At 36.6% G+C, this 23,675-nt stretch overlaps 1 protein-coding gene across 1 annotated transcript in view; it reads right to left on the bottom strand.

Annotated features, from left to right (window-relative positions):
* Positions 1–747: 747 nt before the first annotated feature.
* The window catches only part of CDH12 (cadherin 12), a 268,774-nt gene continuing 245,846 nt past the window's right edge, over positions 748–23,675 (bottom strand). The window contains exons 8-11 of the mRNA XM_049648261.1: positions 14,779–14,900; positions 10,090–10,207; positions 5,083–5,334; positions 748–2,085 (exon numbers count right to left, since the gene is read on the bottom strand). Of these exons, the coding sequence (XP_049504218.1) occupies positions 1,586–2,085; positions 5,083–5,334; positions 10,090–10,207; positions 14,779–14,900 (992 nt within the window). The 3' untranslated portion in view covers positions 748–1,585. The remainder of the gene's footprint in view (positions 2,086–5,082; positions 5,335–10,089; positions 10,208–14,778; positions 14,901–23,675) is intronic.

Raw genomic sequence — 23,675 nt, 5'->3', positions numbered from 1 at the left:
AGATAGTCTCAATAGTTCAGTAGTCACTTGTATAATTATACTGTTAAGAAAATATATCATCACTTCGGAGTTATCTGTTTTGTTAAGTGCATTTCTAGATAGGGTACAGTTCACTTGAAAGTAAAGTATATGAGTGTAGTGTATTTGTATGCTTATAAAATCTAACATTTCTCAGAAATCTGCCTCAAATTAAAAAGTAAAAGTTTTTAAAGAAGAGTTATATGGGATCATTTATATTGGAATTATTGTAGATGATCACATAAAGAAGCAACTGTGAGCATTAATAACAATGTTTACAAAGTTGAAATCCATGTTGATTGAATAAATCAACCAACTGTTTGATTCTGCATTTGTGTTCATCTTAGGAATTAGTCACTGGTTTGAATTTTCTGAAATCCCTGATTTTTTATTTGTCTAATAATATGTAATATTTTTAGACACGCTATAAATCCATCCTGTATCATTTGATATGTATTTTATTTTCTTTGCTCATCAAAAAAAAAAAATCACTAGTTTGTAAGAAACTCTGAGAAGCTCTGTAATGAATTTCTCTTCCCATGTTTGAATTAATGGCACTTTCTTCCTTAATAATTTTCGTAGAAACGCAACTTCAAAATTTATCTATGACTGAACACGTTAATAATCTGGTGATTTGTTAAAACGAACCTTCCACACACCAGCACAGTATTAACACAAAACCAATATTTATTTTGATGTGGGGTTTCAGCCCTGAGGCCTCTCTTCATAAAGAGGGATTTTTTTTAATTTCCTTTTTTAAAATGTCTTTTTTTGGGAAAAAAAGCAACATTTTGCTGATCACCTTTAATACGAACTAATGTGAAGATCAAACATTGCTTTTAAGATTCAGGACTTACATATTGAATTTGATATTATCGCATTTATTTCAATATTCTGAAAGGGTAGGAAAAACAAATGTGTTTTGGCATACAGTTAAAAAAAGAAAAAAAAAACCTCTGAATTATAAGAAGATGGAGTTCAGAAAGTATTCTTCATTTTTCCTCAAAAGGAATTAGAAGTCAGCATGTTGCTATTGCTTCCTTGACATAAAGACAGCGTCTTTGTTTTCTGTCCTCTGTATCTCTGAATCCTGTAATGCCATCACAGCAGAGTGCATTGGACACCACTTTAAATGATAAGAGTTTCAATAGGCACTTTAGTGGAATTAAGAAAAATCTAACACTCTTCCACCGTGATGCCACATAGCTATCTCCGTTCTATGTTGTCATGTCAGTAAATTGTATTTAATAGGCCTGAGCTTGTCTCAGTGTGTTTCCAAAATAACAAAACAAAACCAAGCGAGTACATTTAATAGGATTTATCTTGTGTTTGCAGAGTAAAACAAAACTGACAATATGATAAATATAGCAACTTGCTAGAGACCAGGTAATCAAAGGACTGTGTTCCTATAAAGCCTGGTGTGTGTGTGTGTGTGTGTGTGTGTGTGTGCGCGCACATGTGTGCACGCATGTGTGTGTCTGTGTGTGTGTATGTGTGTGTGATTTCTATTTGTGTTTCCTTTTCTTAAATTTCTCCATTTGGTTGTGTTTTATCCTTCGCCTCTGCCCTAAGTGACTTTATCGGGGTTGTAACTCTCTTCTTCACCAAACATGTCTGCCAAGACTTTAAAGCGGGGTCCCCAGTCTGCCAGATAGTCGTAGTCCTGGTCAGCTTCCGTGGTGAGAGAGTCTATAGAGCTAAGGGAGTCTGCTACCGATCCATTTCCTTCATATGCATATGTAGCCAACGAATCGTACGGTGGAGCGGTCGGGTCCACGTCATTTTCCTGCAGCCTTTGATTAATGAAATCCCTTATGTCTGTGTTGTCTTCCACCGGTGGTCTCTGACGAGGTAAACAGAGAGAGTCTGGTTTTATATCCCTGCGAATTTTGTTTTCTTCAATCACTTTCGGATTTCTCAGAGCACCAATATCGAAAGCCTGCGTGTCCTCCTCCCCACCTCCTTCGTCATCATAATGGATAACGTTGTCTCTGATGTCTTCTTTCGAGGTCATTAGAGTGTCTTTCTTCTTCTGCCTTCGCAGAGCTACATACAGTACAACGATGGCTAGAACAAGACAAAAGTTGCACGTTGAGAATATGTAGTTGATGATTTTCAAAGTAGACATATTATTTTTTTTTAATTTTTTTTTTTAACGTTTATTTATTTTTGAGACAGAGAGAGACAGAGCATGAACAGGGGAGGGGCAGAGAGAGAGGGAGACACAGAATCGGAAACAGGCTCCAGGCTCTGAGCGGTCAGCACAGAGCCTGACGCGGGGCTCGAACTCATGGACCGCGAGATCGTGACCTGAGCCGAAGTCGGCCGCTCAACCGACTGAGCCACCCAGGCGCCCCGAAAGTAGACATATTATAATCCAGAAGGATCATATCTATGTTTACACTGTTCATCGTGTAAAGCTCCACTTCATTTTCAAATTGTAGCTAACAAGAAACCTTAGCAAAATTATTCACAAAATCAAGCAATGACTGTCTTATATTTAGTTTGTGTTATATTTCAGTATTTTAGCGGCAGTTAAAAAGGGTGTGTTACAAAATTTTGTAAGAAAGAATGCTTGTTCTAAGCATAGAGAGAGCTGTATAGTATTGGTATAATAAAACTTGAATATTATTGCCCATAAGTAACACTTAGATATTATTTATAGCTAGATTCCCTAGCTGTAACATTACTTGCATTTCTAATGAAATAAACCCACATCTTCTTGTAAAAATGACTTTTCAAAGTGATACATTTTAGAAAGGGAAGAAAGAAGGGAAGGAACGAGAGGAGAAAGGAAGGAAGAGTACAGAATATGAGGGCCTTAGTTTTATAAACTGTGTCAACTGAGATTTCTAATTATTTCAATTCTGTGTCCTAACATATTGAGACATTTTCTAAATCAAATTCCCAGTGTTCAGTTTGCATTCATTCATGATAGAATTTTGAAATATTTAATTTATATGCTCTCACTTAAATCTTTCTTTGTTCCTGGCTGATGCCCAGCAACCACTAAATTGTAAGTGTTTAGTTCCTCTAGAAGCGAAAGGGCACAGATTCAAATCATAAAGTCAGTGCTCAACTTTGGTCATCATAAAACCCCCTCTCCTCCACAGAAGGGGTAACAGATTGAAAGTCACAGTATGTTTGATTTCCTACAGTAGAGTCTGGAAGACTGTTGTCAACAGATTAGAAATTAGAGGAGATTGCGTGATGAGGAAAGCTCATTTATTCCCTCTTCCTCCCAAATTAAAGGTTGACCAACTGGAAGGAGGAAGGAGATATAGGTAGAGCTTTTATACGATGGGCCTCTAAGAGATGTTTAGCACTCTGCACTCTTCCCAGGATTTAAGGAGGTCCCAACATGAAAAAAGACTATTGCTCACCTGGGGAATGAGCCAGAAACTGCAAACCTCACAGAGAAGGCCTACACCTAAAATGGCTTTGGAGTTGCTATGGCTGAGAAGGGGACTACTAGCTGATGTGTCTGAGGGCCCCGTAAAAGATCCCTAAACACCACAGGACACTCGTGCTTCCCCTCATCCCAGGAAAGATAAGAAGATGACTCAGAATAAATGGGAAGATGTGAAGGAGTTTGGGATTGGTTAAAGAGGTCCAAGAAGAGTTGGGTTTTTAAGAATTCTTCATGGCAGAACTAGAAATGTCAACATTCACTGCTGTGGACTTGCAAATCCATGTGCTAAAATGGGGCAAGTGCACTGTGGACACTCAGAAACTATTGGGAGGAATGAGTAACAGACAGTGGGGCAAAATGATGCTGAGCAGAGCAAGACGACACAGTACACTATAAAAGGGCCAAACAGGCCACAAATGAGCATCCAGAACATGCCAAGTCATGGTAGGTTGATATGGAAACACTCTGGGACTCTGGTGGCTCCTTGAAAGAAAGAAGCATGAAAGAGGAACCCTTGATTTGAGGTTAAGCACCTAACTGATGGTGTTCAATTTCAGGTGTGAGAATGTTATTTTGAATCTTTTTCCACACACCAATGTTACTTGTGTGAATTAGTATCTACACTATGCAAATTGGACCAGAACTTCAACTTCCAAACTGACATGAGCTTCTTAGAGAATGTTCTCCAAAAACTGTCATATAATGCCTTACTCCATGCTTTACATCCTAGGTTGTTTTTTTTTTTTTTAATTTTCTATCTTAAAGATAAATGTATGTATCTACATTTGTGAAGCATATATAAACGGATTCCACAGTGCCCAGCTCTACCTCTGTCGCAATTTGAACTTAAAGAAATGATGGGCAAAACAGAAAAGCTCTCTCTAGTTTTGTGAATCTGGCAGTGAATTAATAAGTGAATGGAGCCAGCTGAACAGAATGGATGAAAGACGGAAACCCCTAAAGTAGATTTATGTTAATTCTCACAGAGATGTTACAGAATACGTTACTTCAATCCTTTTCCTTTGCAGTGCTTCTGGATGTTTTAGTGTGTTCTTTTCTAGGGAGGGTGGTTAGAATTTTGATGTGTGGAGCTGTGAAAAAAGCAGAATGAGAACTGCTTTTGGCTGGCAGTTTAAACAGAAAAAAAAGTTAGGAATGATTTTACTTTCTTTCATTTCTTTCCTGTCTTTTCCCTTTTCTTCCTTTATTGAATGGGCATTGGAGAGCCATGGTTCATCTAGTATATTTTTAAAGATATGTACTATCTTATTAGATAGCAATAATTACTGGAATATAAGATGAATTATAAAAACACTGCTGTAAATGGGATATCTGTTATAGAAAATTTCACTGTGGCATGTGCAACAAACTGTTATTCCTTGGAATCCCCAAGGGCTTGAATGTACTCTTGTGTTTCTGATGATGTTATTTGTTTATTCTTAGTGCTATATATACAAAGAGTCTTAAATAGAAAATTCATATTAATAAAAAATAGAATTCAATGTAGTTAATCTTTCTTCTATCCAGATGTGACATCTCAACGAAGAAAAACTAATTTACATGTATTGTGAAGACAGAGGCAGAGAGAAGAGAGATTGAGAGAGAGAGAGAGAGAGAGAGAGAGAGAATATGGGATTAATATTGAAACCAACCTAAGAGTATAACAATGCACAGTAGGATTGCAATCAAAGCCCCAGTGCTGAGTCCTACAGGTAGAAAAATTGCTTCCACATTACAAGACAGGATGGTACCATCAGAGTCACATCTACAAACTCGAATAGTCATGGTGTTTGTGCTGCTCTGCACAGGATAACTGCTGTCTTCTATTACAACAGGGAGGAAATACAACTCTTGCTGCCTGCGGCTGTATCCATTTCTTCGGGTTTCAATTCCAGCTGTGTTGTCTACAAAACAAGACATTGATGATAAGACGGTTACTAAAAGCTTCACTTCAAATCTGAAAGGTTGGTATCTGTTAAACGGTAGGAAGCTGTTCTTGCATCAGCAAAATAGACCCATATTTTAATTCTTTCTTTTATTATTATAAGAGCTGCCAAATGTAATCAAATGTAATCAAAATAATCCTTAGGAAAAGAAGAAACATTAATCTTATCTGGTATAAGATTTATATTTTCAATTCAGAAGGAATAGAAACTGGTTATAAAGCAAGAAGTGTGTTGACTTGACTCATTTTTTTAACATCAAAATGGCATTCAGAAAAAAAAAATACAACTGTGGGTGTTTTCTTACATGCTACAAGAGCAAAGATTACAAAGTATGAATCTGTAAAATACCTTACCTAAGAACCTATTATTTAAAATATAACAAATACCAATTTCCCATTTGACTTATTATTTTCCCTGGATCTGAATCTGTGCTATATAGCTATGTATATGGTAAAATATATCTATATATATCTGTATCTACATTTTTCACTTTTGCACATTAGTATAGGAAAAAGAGGAAAAAAATGTGTTAAAAACATCTAGATTCACTAAAAACTTTAAACATAAATACTCACCATTTTAATATAAGTACAAAAATGATTCATTTTAATTCTGACAAAATCAAAAACAGCCATATTTACTTAGAATAATCCAAGGCAATAAAAATTTAAAATCTTATATAAATGCAATTAATACTTCTATTGAAAGTATTATTTTGCATGTATTTGTTCTTTACTTATTGTATTTCTACACATACAAGTGGAAATATGGTTTTATTCAAAACACCCTTTCTTTTTTGTGTCTATTAAAGTAACTCCTACACATATCTTACTATTTATTTTAAAAAATGTATTGGGGCACCTGGGTGGCTCAGTCGGTTAAGCGTCCGACTTCAGCTCAGGTCACGATCTCGCGGTCCGTGAGTTCGAGCCCAGCCTCGGGCTCTGGGCTGATGGCTCAGAGCCTGGAGGCTGTTTCTGATTCTGTGTCTCCCTGTCTCTGCCCCTCCCCCGTTTATGCTCTGTCTCTCGTTGTCCCAAAGTAAATAAATGTTAAAAAAATTTTAAAAAAATAAAAATAAATAAATAAAAAATATATTAATATTTAACCTATTATAGTCATACATCATATCCACTTTGGAATCATGGAAACTAATTTTAGAAAAATATAGTACTCATTAAAATACAAGTTTGTCAGACAATGTTGCTAACTCAGTAATATTCATTCATCTATTTGTATATTCTAATTTCAACAACTAAAACTTAGGCAGATTCTCTAGATTCATTACATTAGAAGCACTAAGTTGAGAAAAAGTTACTTGATAAGATTGTTTTGCATGGGAAGACGACTTGGTTATTACATAGGGATATTTTTTTAATTGAAAAAAAAATACCAAGATGCAAAATGTCTATTATAACATGCATGGCCAGCCAGACTCAGTAATGCCAGATAATGATGATGAGAGTAGGAACAAAGAAATGTGGACTAGGTGAATTAACATTGAAATCTTCAGCAACTGGTTGAATACCTGAAGCTGAGGAAAAGGAACAGTCAGGATTAAAATTTGAAACGTAAGAATAGGAGGTTGGAGAAGCTGATATATGTGTACTTGAGGAGCCATGGATTTGGTATTCTTGAACACATTATATCAAAATGTACCCTACCCTTTTGTTATTGTTTAGCCTCCCCATTATCCATGGGTTCACTTTCTCTGTTTTCGGTTGCCCAAAGTCAACCTAGGCCTGGAAGCAGATGATCCTCTTTCAGATGTGTGGTCAAAAGGTCAAGGGTAGCCTACTGCTATATCACAATGCCTATGTCTTTCCCCTCATTTCATCTCATTGTCTAAGCATTTCATCACCTTACATCATCACAAGAAGAAGAAGGATGAATACAGCACAAGATATTTTAAGAAAGAGAGAAATCACATTCACATAACTTTTATGTGAGCATATGGCTATAATTGTTCTATTTCATTACTGCTGTTACTGTGTCTAATTTATAAGTTAAATTTTTTCATAGATATCTGTGCATAGTAGAAGACATGTATATGCAGGGTTCAGTACTACCTGTGGTTCGGTGTCAGGAATCTACTAGGTGTCTGGGAACATACTCCCCCAGAAAAGGGGATTACTGAATTTTCAACCCATTATTGTTATTGATATGTGACCATATACAATTCATTGTGCTGTTCATGATGGGAAAAAAGACATTAAACCTCATTTCCACTCTTTTTTTTTTATTTTTTTTAACGTTTATTTATTTTTGAGACAGAGAGAGACAGAGCATGAACGGGGGAGGGGCAGAGAGAGGGGGAGACACAGAATCGGAAGCAGGCTCTAGGCTCTGAGCCATCAGCCCAGAGCCCCATGCGGGGCTCGAACTCACGGACCGTGAGATCGTGACCTGAGCTGAAGTCGGAGGCTTAACTGACTGAGCCACCCAGGCGCCCCTCATTTCCACTCTTAAAATAGTTTCTACTGCACAACAGATAAAGAAAAAGTTTATGTGTATCATATAACTATTAATATATATGCACACAAAGAAGTTTTATTCAACTGTAAGAAAGAAGGAAATATTGACATTTGTGACAACATGAGCGAACCTGGGGGACATTATGCTAAGTGATATAAGCCAGGCAGAGAAAGATGAATACTGCACATGACATTAGAGGTGAAATCTAAAAAAGAATGACAACAACAAAAAGCAACCCATAAAAACAGAGAGCACAAATGGGGTTGCCAGGGCTTGGGGGTGGTGAAAATAGGGAAACATGGGCAAAAAGATACAAAATCTCAATTATAAGATGAATGGGTATAACAAGGTATACCATGGTAACTATAACATGGTGCTATGGTTGATACCACTGTATTGTAGAATTGAAATTTGCAACGTGAGTAAAACTGAAATAGTCTACCCCTGGTTGGGGGGGGGGGGGAGGAGGTGAGGTCAATATGTGAGGTCATAAAAAGTTTCTATTCAGTTTTTAAAGACTTACACTTACACTTAAAATGTAAGTTCAGATAAAAGGGGGAATATAATAAATGGCATATTTAAATAGCGAACAATGTTCAGACTGAGACAAAACACTATCGCTATGAGGCAAGATGATCTAATTCATATTATGAGATATTAATTCCCCAACAACCATACAATAGGGGAGATAGTCAATGCTTATGTCCCTGAATGATGTGTCCATCTACTTTGTTGCCTAAGCCAGGGATCTGGAGGTCTGATTAGTCTTCTTGTCCTTTGTATTCACATCCAGAATTTAGGGAATCTAGCATCAAGCCCGACAACTTTCTGTCTCTATCCACCTATCTCCATGAGCCATTACCTTAATCTAACACACTTTCACCCCCTCCTGCAATAGCATCACAAGTAATCCTATATCCTTCTGTTGTCTTTTTCAAACTACAACCAAACTGATCTTCCTAATGCAAATTTGAACATATTATGCTCTTCTAAACCTTTCCAAAGTTATAATGTCTTTAAATGGCTTCTGGTTAGGGTGACTACATGTTCTGGTTTGTCTTGGGCAGTCCTATTTTATGTGAGCTGTTCTAATTAAAATCACTAATATCGTCCGTGTCTATTCTCCAAAGTATTCTAGCTTTCATAATAAAATATGTGGTGTCTCTACTTATAAGGCCTTTCATATTTGGGACCCTACTGCATTTATAGCCATTCTTCACGCTACACTATTAGATGGAGAAAACCCTACTGAATTTCCTTCTGTGACAAAATGTCTGATTCCTTTCTCTAAATATTTACAGACAAGTAAATTTTTTTCAGACAATCTTTGACTTCTGTCAGTCATTATCATCTCATCACAATCTGCTCATTTGTTTTATAAGCATAGAATTTAGTAAGAAACTAGCTTTTTACCATCAAATATTATGAACTCAGATGTTTCTAATTCCCATTCCATAACTAAAGAAACTTAGAAGGGATAAAATGTCCACAGTCACAGAATTAATAATGTAAGAACACCTGGCCAGTACCTAGCTGTAATATATCCAGTGTCCTTTGTATTTTTGTAGTGGCTGTCACAGTAGCAGATGTGATACCATTAGGAGCAGAAGCAGTGGTGATGATGACCGTGGTAGACACAGAAGTGCAGATATGATGGCAGAGGTGATCACTAAAATAATCTTGGGTATTGCGTTAAATGATTTGCATGTATTAATTTATTTAATATAAATACTATGAGGTTGATTTATTTCAACTATGAGTTTAAAATTATGTAGTATAACTTCATACATTGAGAGTCTGCCATTGAGGACATAATGGAGTGGGAATGAAAATTTCCGCCATACTAGTTACAAAGCCTGTATTCTTAACCTGTGATGTACTGTATGTTATTCAAACAAACCAATTACTAAGAAGTTACCTGTTTGTACAAGTAATGCGCACGTGGAACAAATGATACATTTAAAACATAGAAAGCATTCAATTTCCCAGATAGGCTATTTTGGCTTGACTCGTTAAGGGACCGTCCACATTATAAATGGAAGCGTTTTGCCTCATTAGATACGATCTATATAGGTGAAATATTTAATTTACTGCTAGCCATAGAATTTCGTATTTCTCATATATGGATTTCTACATTTTATGAACTTGAGTGCTTCTAGGAAAAACATGGGTTGCTACCTTTGCGCCCTTTTACAAAGTTACCTGGCAAGAGGTACGTTTTTATGCGGTTAAACTTACTTCTGAAGTCACGGACTGTAAAATTTGGTTTGACGGCAGCTTCAGGTGATAATCTAAAGGAAAATTGCTGCCCAGCAGGTGAAAGATCTCGGTCTGCAGCGCTGACTATCTGAATTATCTGAAACAAAGTTGAGATGAAACTTGAAGTCAGTCATGAGTTTCAAAGGGAACTTGACATCCCAGGCTAGTAAGTTTATTCAGTGATGCATGCAAGGAGAGATAAATGACTTTTTTAAGATTCATATCAGTGGACCAATTATTTACAAATATTTTTTTTAATTTTTTTTTAAAGTTTATTTACTTTTGAGACAGAGAGAGACAGAGCATGAACGGGGGAGGGTCAGAGAGAGGGAGACACAGAATCGGAAACAGGCTCCAGGCTCTGAGCTGTCAGCACAGAGCCCGACGACGCGGGGCTCGAACTCACGGACCGTGAGATCATGACCTGAGCCGAAGTCGGCCGCTTAACCAACTGAGCTACCCAGGCGCCCCTACAAATAATTTTTATAAACAAATATCTAAACATTTACAGTTCGTAATGGCAGGTACAATTATAGGGTCTGGGCCAATTCCAAATCAATATCTGCATAAATAAAAAGCTTGAGGCGCCTGGGTGGCTCGGTCGGTTAAGCGTCCAACTTCACCTCAGGTCACGATCTCACGGTCCCTGAGTTCGAGCCCAGCGTCGGGCTCTGGGCTGATGGCTCAGAGCCTGGAGCCTGCTTCCCATTCTATGTCTCCCTCTCTTTCTGCCCCTCCCCCATTCATGCTCTGTCTCTCTCTGTCTCAAAAATAAATAAAACGTTAAAAAAATAAAAATAAAAATAAAAAAAGCTTAACGGCATTGAAAATTCTCACTAATAAGCAAAATAAAATTAAAATGCACTTGCTTGCATTTTAAACTAAATAAAATAAATGCTTTCTAACATAAATACGAAAATGCTTACTGGAAAGAAAATCGCTGATTATTTAAAAGCCCTTGCGACAGCAAAATTTTAGTATAGTTACGTTTGTGAGAATGAATTTTATTTTCATAAATAAATAAAATGTTGAGAAAGAGAAATTCAAAGGATGTATATCCTATTTTGTTCTTTTATTTGTTCCCTCCCAACGGGCCAGAATGCTAATTGCATTCTCATAAAATGTTTTTAGGAAGTAAACACTAACCATCGTGTTTAAAATTTTTCCTAAATCTCTCCCATAGGTTGTATGTCTGGTAGTTAAAATTCTGACACTTCAGTAAAGTGCCCTTAAGAATTTGGAGATTAAAAATAACTTCTAAGAGCCAAACTGTGAAATTGATAATTCACTACACAGATAACCAAATTATAATGGCTTTGAGGTTTTATTTATTAACATATGCAATGGCTTTGCATCAGAAAGAATTTCAGGAATTGTGTGTAGAAGAGGGTGAGGGCAGAGGACTGCTCAGGTGATGACTCTTTTAGACTAAGTTTGAATTTGCCAAAGGAAGACCTTACATTTCAAGTACTGCATTGTGGTCACAGTGGGCAAAGCACACATCGTGTCTTAGCACAATGACATTAAACATGTGATTTATTTTTTTAATTAATTTTTTAATGCTTATTTATTTTTGAGAGACAGAGAGAGAGAGAGAGAGAGAGAGAGAGAGAGAGAGAAGCACTGGGAAGGGGCAGAGAGAGGGAGACACAGAATCCAAAGCAGGCTCCAGGCTCTGAGCTGTCGGCACAGAGCCCGACGTGGGATGCAGGGCTCAAGCTCACGTGTTGTGAGGTCATGACCTGAGCCAAAGTCGGACAACCAACTGACTGAGCCACCCAGGGGCCCCTAAACATGTGATTTATTTGATACTTTTTTGTTTTCATTTCATGGTTAAAACCCAGTCTTAGTACTATGTTCTACCTCCCCATATATTTGTGTGCATGTAGGCTTACGTACACATACACACATTCACACATAAGCATACATACTAGGAAATTTAGTGCCTGAAGCAGTATTGGTAATTTGTAATTTGAAAAATTGGTTTACTTTATTTTTTATTTTTTTTAATGTTTATTTTTTGAGGGAGAGAGAGAGAGAGACAGAGCATGATCAGAAGGGCAGAGAGAGAGGGAGACACAGAATCCGAAGCGGGCTCCAGGCTCTGAGCTGACAGCATAGTGCTCACCCAATGTGGGGCTCGAATTCACAGACCATGAGCTCATGACCCGAGGTGAAGTCGGCCGCTTAGCCGACTGAGCCACCCGGGCGCCCCAACAAATTGATTTTCTAATGAGAAATCCAGGTCTCTAGTTCAGTGTAAATCGGTCCCACTTCTATCAAACTTCAACTTTCCTTCACATAAATCCATATGCTTAATCAGATCATAGTTCCCATCCATAAATTTTCTGTAAATTATTAAGGGATTGATTTGCCAGGTGTTTTGTTTTGTTTTGCCATTAACTACTATCAGCAAGCATAATCACTTACTAAATTAAAGTTCTTTAACACCAAAAAATATCAAGAACATAACTTTAGAATGAAGCAATGTCCTTTCAAACAGCAGAGAAGAAAATTTTGGTATAAACTGGCACTTATCTGGAATTGACACGTGGGAGTCATTACGCTAAGTAAAAAACCGCTCACACTTCAGTGATTCACCATTGTTGATTTAGATAGTATCATCCTTTTCTTTTCCTGTTGTCTCTTGACAGATATCACATATATACACGTATACATACTTGCATACATACATATTCAATTAGAGGCCAGAAAAGATAGACAGTTCCTATGCATAATTCTTAGACAATGGGAAGATGGCTGGGTCAAAAGCAGAAAATGCTCACATTCCACACTCCCTTAAAACTTAGTAATATTTCAGGGTTGTGCTTTGTACATAAATGTGACCCAGTAGAAAGCCCAACAGATGTTTATTAGAAAAAGAGCGTCCAAGGACCCCACGGATTACCTACCACTTTGTCCAGATGTAAGAAAAACAAGTTACCTCAGGTCATTTCTACTATTCCCAACTTTTTAAACTCATTTACTAGACAAGCAGAGAAGCACCGAATGGAATTCTATATCCGAAGGACTTTCATTGTGTGCATTACAAGAGTCTGATTGGTATAAAAGAATTAAATCCCTAATTATCTTTAAAAAAGTAGAGGATTGGTTATGGGGGTGAGGGTGAAGAGGTCTGGAAAATGAGAAATTGCTACACTGTGGAATTTCAGAAAACCTCTTAATACATTCTCAAATAAACAAATCAGTTTATTATTTGTTAAACATTTATCAGGTGCTTCTATTTCAGACACTAAAGCAGGCAGTGAGCTTATCCCATGTAATTTGTGGGTACATTTAAGGGGATAGAGGGTTAAACCTTTTACTGCATTTCTGCGTCTATTCAAAGTTAAGGATGCAAATTTATCAAATGGGAAATCTGACTATACAAGTCATGCTGTAATAAAATTAATACTTTCTCCAAATTATCAGAGAAAGGATTAGAGCAACACAAGCCACTAGAAGTTTCAGTATTGATGGAAATATTGTATATCTACATGGAAAAAAAATGGTAGCCGCTCATCACATACAGCCATTGAGCAATTGAAATGTGGTTAGTGTGAAAGAGAACACTGATTTTTAAATTTATTTAATTTGAATTTAATAGCTACCTAGCTAGTGGACATCACAGGATTAGGATTATGGGACAGATTTGCTACAAATCAGTTTAATGCATTCAAATTGAAACAAATACTGAAGATTAAAGAATGATCTTTTTGAATAATGATAGTGTTTGAAATATTAAAATTTTTCTGTAAGAATTAAAACTTCAAATTTATTTAAATGAATAGTTATGCTATTTAAAGGTGATTAAAATAGAAAGCAAACCAAGCATACTGATCTATTTTTCCTTTGGACCTAGGTGCACAGTATTGGGTTAATCATATTATTATTTCTGACACACTCTCATCATTTGCTCATTCTTGATTCATCATATCATATCATATCATGTCATATCATACCATCATATTACATTATAACATGGTATGCTATTTTACCCACTCATCTGTAATAGTATAGAAACAAAAACTGGCTACCCAACACCACTCACATTAACTCTAGGATTTTGATAAAACTTTTTTAACTATGGTGTCCTCCCTCATGAGATCTCCCACTAGAATCAGAACAATATTGACTTAATAAGGAAAATATAATTCAGAGATTTTCAGTAATCCAGATGTTCTACTCAAGGCCACCAAAGAAAGAAGCCTTAAATTTTTAATGGGCTATAGAGCTTTTCTGTACCTCTTCATAAAGCATGTGACCAAAGCAAGAAACACTAGAAGAATGCATTCTCAATTTGTTTGCTTCTTTATAGTCACAGAGTCCATGGAAATTCCACAGTAAAGGAAAGGAAAACAGAGCAGATCTGCAATCCTAGGCTTTTTAGTTATACAAAGAATGTTCACTAAGCTAGCATCACTTTATCTCCTGTGGTGTTACTTGTACATCCATAAATCACCCTTAACTTTTGAATTTACTATCCGTTGTGGGTTTTTTTAATGTAAACACACACACACACACGCACACACACACACACAGATATCTGTGTGTGTGTGTGTGCGTGTGTGTGTGTGTGTGTGTCTTTTCATGTGTGGGCTTATAACCTAAAACACATGCATATAGTATGTCTTCATATGCTATTAGTTAACAATATGAATAAGTTACCTGTCCCGGTTTGGCATTTTCACACACAGCTGTCTCATATGGCACAGATATTTCTGGAGGAAATTCATTGACATCTAAGACATTAATCAATATGTTGACTTTGCTGCTTAATAACGGGTTACCTATTGAAAACATAAAAAAAACAGACAATTATAAAATCTGGTCAGTTATTGCTTTTATAGTAAATGGTCTTAACTTTTTTTGTTAATTAGCCATTATATAGAATCTAAGGGATCCTTCTTTTACGGGAAAATTTGAGGTGTTTTGCCAAACATAAACAATAAAAGGATGGATAAGTAAGGTATCAGTGCTTTGCTCTCAGAGCACCAGGAGTGAACTGTATCAGGGTTCATCCCTGAGATTCACTCACCGCCAAAGATAAGGTCAACCATCTGGCTAGTATTTTGTCAAACGTGTAGCCATCATACAAGAGTTAGTTCACAGAACCAATCTTCACCAGTAGTGATAATTTTCACTGGATAAAACATGTTTTCTATGTTGTGTCCGTATAATTAAAACTTTATTGAGTAGGATCATCTATGTTTAAAAAGTTCTCTCAAAATGATTCTTCCTGAAAAGGATGATAAATTACAAGAAGAATGAAGGAGAGAGGGCTTTTCAAAAGTAAAAATTAAAATACAGCTTTAAGGAAGTAAAAGACATAGATTATGGAAAGCTAATATACACCATAAAATTGCTTGCTGGTGATAAGAAAGAATAAACAAGATTTTCTTCCTTCAGTATAAAAAAAAATGTTGTTTTGAAAAAGTTTCTGCCAAAATCCAATCACAAGTTGTAGCTCCAGCCCCTGATATATTATCTGCCTCCTGTCATTTATTGAAGAAGACTAGATAAAATTAAATTAGTAAGGCGTAACAATGCACCTTTTACCTTATTTGTTATAAAGTTTTACCTTATTAAATTTCACATATGGATAAACTGCCTCAAATTGTTGAAGGACCTTGCCTGGAGTCACACATGCAGGATTATGGGAGGTTAAGATTCAAACCCAGGTCTATGGAAATCCAAGTACCATGTATATGGCACCATGACTTCCCTACTGACTGTTAAATCCTTCATTGCAGTGCTGTTGAAGATTCATAATGTTAGTATTCTTTTAGACCTCTTTCTGAATTTTTTTAAAGAAGCCTACAAGATCCCAATACATAAGTGATTCTGACAAGTCTAAGTTGATCCTGCAGTACTAAGATTTATTAGAAAATAATAGGCGCTATAAACAGCATCGTAATAAATGTTCACATATTCACACGTGACACAGTGAAATCTGTCATCATGTACCAGTACAGACACAGATAACACAAAGAGAGGATGAATGGTGCATTTTGTAATATGGGATGTATTTATAGAAGGTGTATCGGTAATCTTGGTGAAGGATGCAGAAATTATCTATGATTTAATAATTTATATTGGCCAGAGGGAATTATCTTATTTGATAGAAAATGTCTGGTTGTTTTCACAAGTTACCTGATCTACCTTCAACTCAGTTTCTTCATGTAAAACACAAGGTACTAATAATCCCTACTTCATAGGTTGTATTAAATAGGAGGTGGTGCTATACGAAATGTTAGATCACCTTTGGTAAATTGCATTACTTGTATTACCAAGTGAATTTCATGGAGGTTATTTGGTTCCACATCTATTATTGGTGTTAATTACTCCTATAGCATAGTATGTAAGTAAAAGTCAGCAATTTGGTTAAACTTGGTTCACATGCCTAAGAAAAGCTAGAGATTATAAAAAATAACAGAATTAATGCCTAATACGATGTAATGCTTACAGTGTACCTATATTCTAAAACATGTTACATAGATGAACGCTTTTAGGGTTCACAGTATATAGTGATACATATAGTGTCAGAATGCTGGGGAGCAGTTAGGGGATGTGACTCATGCAAAAATCACAAGTTGGAACTAACAAGATGGGGTTTGAATCCAGGTTTCTTAGTTCCAAATTAGTGCTCTTAAACTCTGTTACATACTGTGTATTAGAAAAAAAAATTGAAATGTATTTAGCTATTGAAAAAAATAGACAAGAAATTAATGTTACAGATTGGTTTAGTAAATTCATGTGACTAACTTCACCTATTCAACTTCTATACAACACAAAAATCATGCTCCACTTTCCATTTTACATGTGAAGTATCGAAGTATAAGTCCTGAGGCCATATAAAAAGGAAACTGTTATTTTTATTTTGTTTTTCCAGGACCAGAGTTTTATTTTGGGAAGCTGGGGTGAGGATCGGCTGTCTTCCAAAAGGGATGAGACTTCTGGTGCAATTGTGTTTTTAATGCAGATTTACCTTTATAATGTGTAAGCATGGTATTCAAATTAATTTAAGCCAGTTTTTACCCATGAGAAATTCCCTTTTGGTCATTTCAAATTATTTATCTTTCTGCAATATAGATTTTAACATTTGCCTAATGAGTAAATAGGTCACAAAAATATAATCACTATTGTAACATCATATTATTAAAAGTATTTCTCAAAAAGATGCTTTTGGTAATTTAGCTAATACAATTTGTTGTGTGAGATCTTCCTGTGCCCTGGAGGACTTGTGGAGTTACTTAAAATTAAACGTGACCGGTCATCATTGTGGCAATTAAAAAAATAAAGGCCCAAATAAGGATTGAGGGAAAAAAATAGAACAGCTATAAAATGACACTTCATATTGTCAAAAATGAGCGATGGGTTTATGGATTTCATTATATTATTATCTCCTCTATTGTATATTTGTAAATTCTTTCATAATTAAGGTTTCAAAATGTGACCTTATGTGTTTAAATGCCAGTTGGGGAAGCAGTAACAACTCTGTTCAAGAACTACTGCACTCAAGTAAGCACTGAACTTCGTACAAGAGAATGTAATTTATTAGAGTAATACAGAGTTTTTTCATTGATGCATATAATTCAGAAAATGATGTTGAGGAAATCATGACCATTTTGTCTGACTCGGCTAATCTGTATTTGGGACAACAATGATGTAATTTGTTTAGACACCATTTAGCATGAGCATGATTATCAACATTTTGCCATGTAGAAACTCGTTATCACTGAATACTTAGTGAGGAAATTCAAATATAAATTTAGTAAATTTAAGGAATCCAAATCATCCAGGAGGATGTCAAACATTCACTCTTTGCAAATGACATGATACTCTACATGGAAAACCCAGAAGATTCCACCAAATAAATGCTAGAATTGATTCATGAATTCAGCAAAGTTTCAGGATATAAAATCAACGCACAGAAATTGGTTGCATTTACGCATGAAAAATGAAGCAACAAAAAGAGAAATCAAGGAAGCAATCCCATTTAGAATTGCACCAAAAACCATAAAATACCTAGGATAAATCTAACCAAAGAGGTGAAAAATCTATACACTGAAAAATATAGAAAGCATATGAAAGAAATTGAAGAAGACACAAGAAAACTGGGGAAAGATTCCATGCTCCTGGAAAGGAAGAAAGAATATTGTTAAAATGTCGATACTACCCAAAGCAAACTACATATTCAATGTAATCCCTATCAAAATAACACCAGCATTCTTCACAGAGCTAGAATAAATAATCCTAAAATTTGTGTGGAACCAGAAAAACCCCAAATAACCAAAGCAATCTTGAAAAAGAAAACCAAAGCAGGAGGCATCACAATCCCGGACTTCAAGCTATACTACAAAGCTGTAATCATCAAGACAGTATGGTACTGGCACAAGAACAGACACTCAGATCAATGGAACAGAATAGAGAACCCAGAAATAGACCCACAAATGTACAGCCAACTAATCTTTGACAGAGCAGGAAAGAATATCCAATGGAATAAAGGCGGTCTCTTCAGCAAGTGGTGCTGGGAAAACTGGACAGCGACATGCAGAAGAATGAACCTGGACCACTTTCTTACACCATACACAAAAATAAACTCAAAGTGGATGAAAGACCTCAATGTAAGACAGGAAGCCATCAAAATCCTTGAGGAGAAAGCACGCAAAAACCTCTTTGATCTTGCCCACAGCAACTTCTTACTCAACACATCTCCAGAGGCAAGGGAAACAAAAGCAAAAATGAACTACTGGGACCTCATCAAAATAAAAAGTGTCTGCACTGTGAAGGAAACAATCAGCAAAACTAAAAAGCAACCGACAGAATGGGAGAAGATATTTGTAAATGACATATCAGATAAAGGGTTAGTATCCAAAATTTATAAAGTCCTTATTAAACTCAACAGCCAAAAAACAAATAATCCGGTGAATAAACGGGCAAAAGACATGAATAGACATTTCTCCAAAGAAGACATCCAGATGGCCAACCGACACATGAAAAAATGCTCAACACTCATCAACAGGGAAATACAAATCAAAACCACAATGAGATACCACCTTACACCTGTCAGAATGGCTAACGTTAACAACTCAGACACCAACAGATGTTGGTAAGGATGTGGAGAAAGAGTATTTCTTTTACATTGTTGGTGGTAATGCAAGCTGGTAAAGCCACTCTGGAAAACAGTATGGAGGTTCCTCAAAAAATTAAAAATAGAACTACCCTACGAACCAGCAATTGCACTAGTAGGTATTTATCCACGGGATACAGTTGTGCTGATTCAAAGGGGCACATGCACTATCGACAATAGCCAAAGTATGGAAAGAGCTCAAATGTCCATTGATCAATGAATGGATGAAGATGTGGTATATACAATGGAGTATTACTCAGCAGTAAAAATGAATGAAATCTTGCCATTTGCAACTATGTGGACGGAACTAGAGGGTATTATGCTAAGTGAAATTAGTCAGTCAGAGAAAGACAAATATTATATGACTGCACTCATATGAGGACTTTAAGATACAAAACAGATGAACATAAGGGAAGGGAAACAAAAATAATATAAAAACAGGGAGGGGGACAAAAACAGAAGAGACTCTTAAATACAGAGAACAAACAGAGCATTACTGGAGGTTGTGGAGGAGGGATGGGCTAAATGGGTAAGGCCCATTAAGGAATCTACTCCTGAAATCATTGTTGCACTGTAGGCTAACTAATTTGGATGTAAATTAAAAAAAATGAAATTAAAAAAAAGTTTAGTAAAATTGAAATAACCAAAATCCTACATGATTAGTTACTGTGCTGTTAGTAGTCAAATCGCTTAAATCCAATTATTATTGATCCATGTTGCTTTATAGTTCATAACTAACTTATTAATAGTTTTTAGTTCACACCATAAAATCAGGAAATTATTTTTATCCTTAATCCCTTCAAAGATATTTGTTAAATATTCTTTCCCCACCCTTTGAAAATATCTCAGTCAGCTCCCTTAGCTTTCTGAGTCGGTCTCAGTTAGAATTGTTTATTAGTAGTATTTTCAAGTGCAGCTTCAACTAAGAAAAAAAAAAAGCTAAAGCTCAAATTACAAAAACAAAGAATGAAGTAAAAAAAATCACTGTTTATCATAAATGAGTTAAATTCCTATAAAAGAATATTATGAATTTATGCCAAAAAACCTAGTCAACATAAATGAACAGAACAAATTCCTAGAAAGACACAAATTACCAACATTGACCTTGAAAAGAAATACAAAATCTTAATATACATTAAACAAATGAATAAAAATCAAGTTGTAATTAAAAATATCTGAAACCAAGAAAAAAAGTCATGCAAACATGCCTTTACTGGGGGGATTCAATAACTTTTTAAAGATCACATAATACCAATTCTTCACAAACTTTCAGAATATAGAGAAGTAAATACCAATTCATTGTATGTATCCTGATACCAAAGCCAATCCAAACATCACAAGAAAACAAAGGTATAACCTATTTTCACTCATAAACATAAGTACAAAAATTTCTTAATAAAAGGTTAACAAATCACTTCCAGGTCATATAAAATTACTACATAATGACCAAATAGCATTTATCCTAAAGATACAGGATTCATTTAATGTCCAAGAATAATAAATTGACAACACATATTAATAGAAGAAAACAAACAAACAAAAAACACATGGCCATCTCAAAAAGATTCACAATTTTAGCATTTGACAAAATCACACAGCCATTCATAATTTTTTTTAAATCCTCTAAAAATGTAATGAATAGGAGGCAAGCTCTTCAACGTGATGTAGTCTGTCTTCATGAAGCCCATAGCTAACATCATACTCGACAGTGAAAAAGTCAATGCTTTCTCTCTAACACTGGGTACAGTGCAAAATTGACTGGTCTTACCACTTATATTCACCATTGTACTAGAGGGTTTATATAATGCAATTAAGTGAAAATAAATTTTAAAAAAAGATTAAAGTATCCAGATCAGAAAGAAATAAATAAAACTACTTTTGTTTAAAAAATGGCATGACCCTATAGGTAGGAAATCCTGAAGAATCCCCAAAGAAACTAATGGATATAATAAGGGAGTATATCAAGGCCATGAGATAAGAGGGTAGTATTAAAAAGGGCAATTACATACTTAACAGCAGCAAATGACAAACTAGAATTGAAATTGAGAAAAAATTCAATTCACATTAAAATCAAAGATAATAAAATATTTAGGAATACATTTAACAAAATAAATGCAGGACTTATAAACTGAAATTCACAAATCATTGCTCAGAGAAATCAAATGGATTGCTGATAGAAAGGACAGCTGATGGAAATATAAAATTGCATAATCACCTTGGAAAATAGATTGGAACTTTTTATAAACATTGAATATGAACTTATAAGGTAGCAATTCCACTCGACACCCAAGAGAATGAAATAAATGTCCACACAAAAACCTGTATGCACATAGCCATAAAAGTATTAGGTATATACTTCAAAATTGAAAACAGGTCAAATGTATATATTTGGTGAATGGATAAGCATTATGTGGCATATCCGTACAATAAAGAATACTCCAACAAAAAAAGGAACAAAACACTGATACAACATTTGAATGAATCTGAAATATGCTGTCTTCTTTGATAATAAGACTGACATAGCTCCTTGGAACTTGGTTAGTTGCAGAAAGTAAAAGGTTTCAGTGACTTTGGGTTTCTGAAGTACACGAGCCTTCAGAAGATTCCAGCTCCCCTGTCAAGTCTTCCAGATTTCCTGGAGCAGATATTAAGCCATTCCTTTTAGATGAACCCTTTTAGAATGTCTGCCCCAAAGAAACTGTATGATAATTTATCATGCAGCAATAGATAACTAATCCAGGAGATAAGATATACTAAAATATATACTAAAAAGAAAGAAGGATTCTTTCTAGGGCTTCAGTTGGAATGGACCCTGCGGGGCCCTAAGGCAGCATCCATGGTGGGGAGAGCAGTCCCTGCTCTTAACCACCATGCAGAAACTTTGTCCAAGGGGCTTGTCACTAGTGATCCAGGTAATGTTTACTCACTACAGGAAAGTGTCCCTATTTCCAGAGAAGCTTCTGTTTCTTTTCTTTTTCTTTTTTTTTTAATGTTTATTTATTTTTGAGACAGAGAGAATGCAAGTGGGGGAGGGGCAGAGAGAGAGGGAGACACAGAATCCTAAGCAGGCTCCAGGCTCTGACTGTCAGCACAGAGCCCGAAGAGGGGTTTGACCCCACGAACCATGAGATCATGACCTGAGCCAAAGTTGGACGCTCAACCGACTGAGCCACCCAGACACCTTGGGAAGCTTGTTTCTATGGAGATAGAGCAGTAAGCACTCATAGCCCTTGGTGGCCTGGAGTGGGAGTCGGGGTCCATTTACCTGACTTCTGTGCTTTTGGACGAGGGCTGAGCAGGGCTGCTGGGGCACAGAGCCTGACATGGAGGGATTGGACAGCAAGGCAGGGAGGTTGGTGGCTGTTTCTGGAAGTCCCTGACTCCATCATCTGATGACAGGGATCATAACTACTCTCAGGAGTCTCAGCCCAAGGCAGACCCTGCCTGGGAGCTCATGACCCCATTTCAGTCCTGACCTTGAGAGGGAGCAGGACAGTCAGGGCGTCACATGTGGCATCTGCATGGACAGGGTGTGGAACAAGTCAGAGGTATCTTGCCAGGCTGTACCCATGCCCACTGCCTAGCTGCCTGTGCACCTGGCAAAAGAGGTGACAGGACTTCCCACAAGACATCATCAGGGCCTGTCCCCTGTATCATGTCCATTCTAGCAACATCAGCCCCAACAAATTCTGGGCGAGCAAGAGGGCTGAGAAGAAGCAACTCGTCAGGAGCTTCAAGGCTTGGACCATCCAAATCCAATGCTGGTTCTTCATATGGTAGGATGGTCATTGCCCCTTCAAGTATGACTGTATTTACCTGCACTATATTACTCAGCTTCTGGCTAAGGCTGCAAGTCCTGGTTCTATCTGGACAGAGAATGCGCAGCTTGCTTCTGTGACTGTTGCACTGGGCCCAACAGCATTCACAGGGGCAACAAATTAGATGAGTAAGTATTCTTCGCGGGCTGTGCCCTCACCATGGCCTTCTGGGATTCAGAACTCCTACTGGATCCCAACAGTTCTTACCATGGACTCCTGTAACCCAGACCAATCTGTGAGGGAGGGGGCTAAGGGCAGGGGGCACTAGGTGATGGGTCTCTTCCGTTTTGGGGCTAGGTGTGAGATGAAAGTAGTAAGCGCTCTACCCACATGCACTGCAGCCGTGACACAACTGAGGAACACGGGGACAAGTGGTGGGCACTGGGAAAGAGAAAGTTGTTCTTACCCTCTTGACAAAGACTTGAGTTTTAACTTAGTTCTTTTGTAGAATAATTCTGAAAGAAAACAAATAAAATGCACCTAAGCCATAGAGAAAGGAAGAAAAAGACAAGAGGAGAGGAGAGGAGAGGAGAGGAGAGGAGAGGAGGGGAGGGGAGGGGAGGGGAGGGGAGAGGAGAGAGAGGAGAGGAGAGGAGAGGAGAGGAGAGGAGAGG

The sequence above is a fragment of the Panthera uncia genome (genome assembly GCF_023721935.1).
Source record: "Panthera uncia isolate 11264 chromosome A1 unlocalized genomic scaffold, Puncia_PCG_1.0 HiC_scaffold_17, whole genome shotgun sequence".
Taxonomy (NCBI): domain Eukaryota; kingdom Metazoa; phylum Chordata; class Mammalia; order Carnivora; family Felidae; genus Panthera; species Panthera uncia.
The sequence above is the reverse complement of the archived record's forward strand: the minus strand, read 5'-3'. Positions and strand labels throughout refer to the sequence as shown.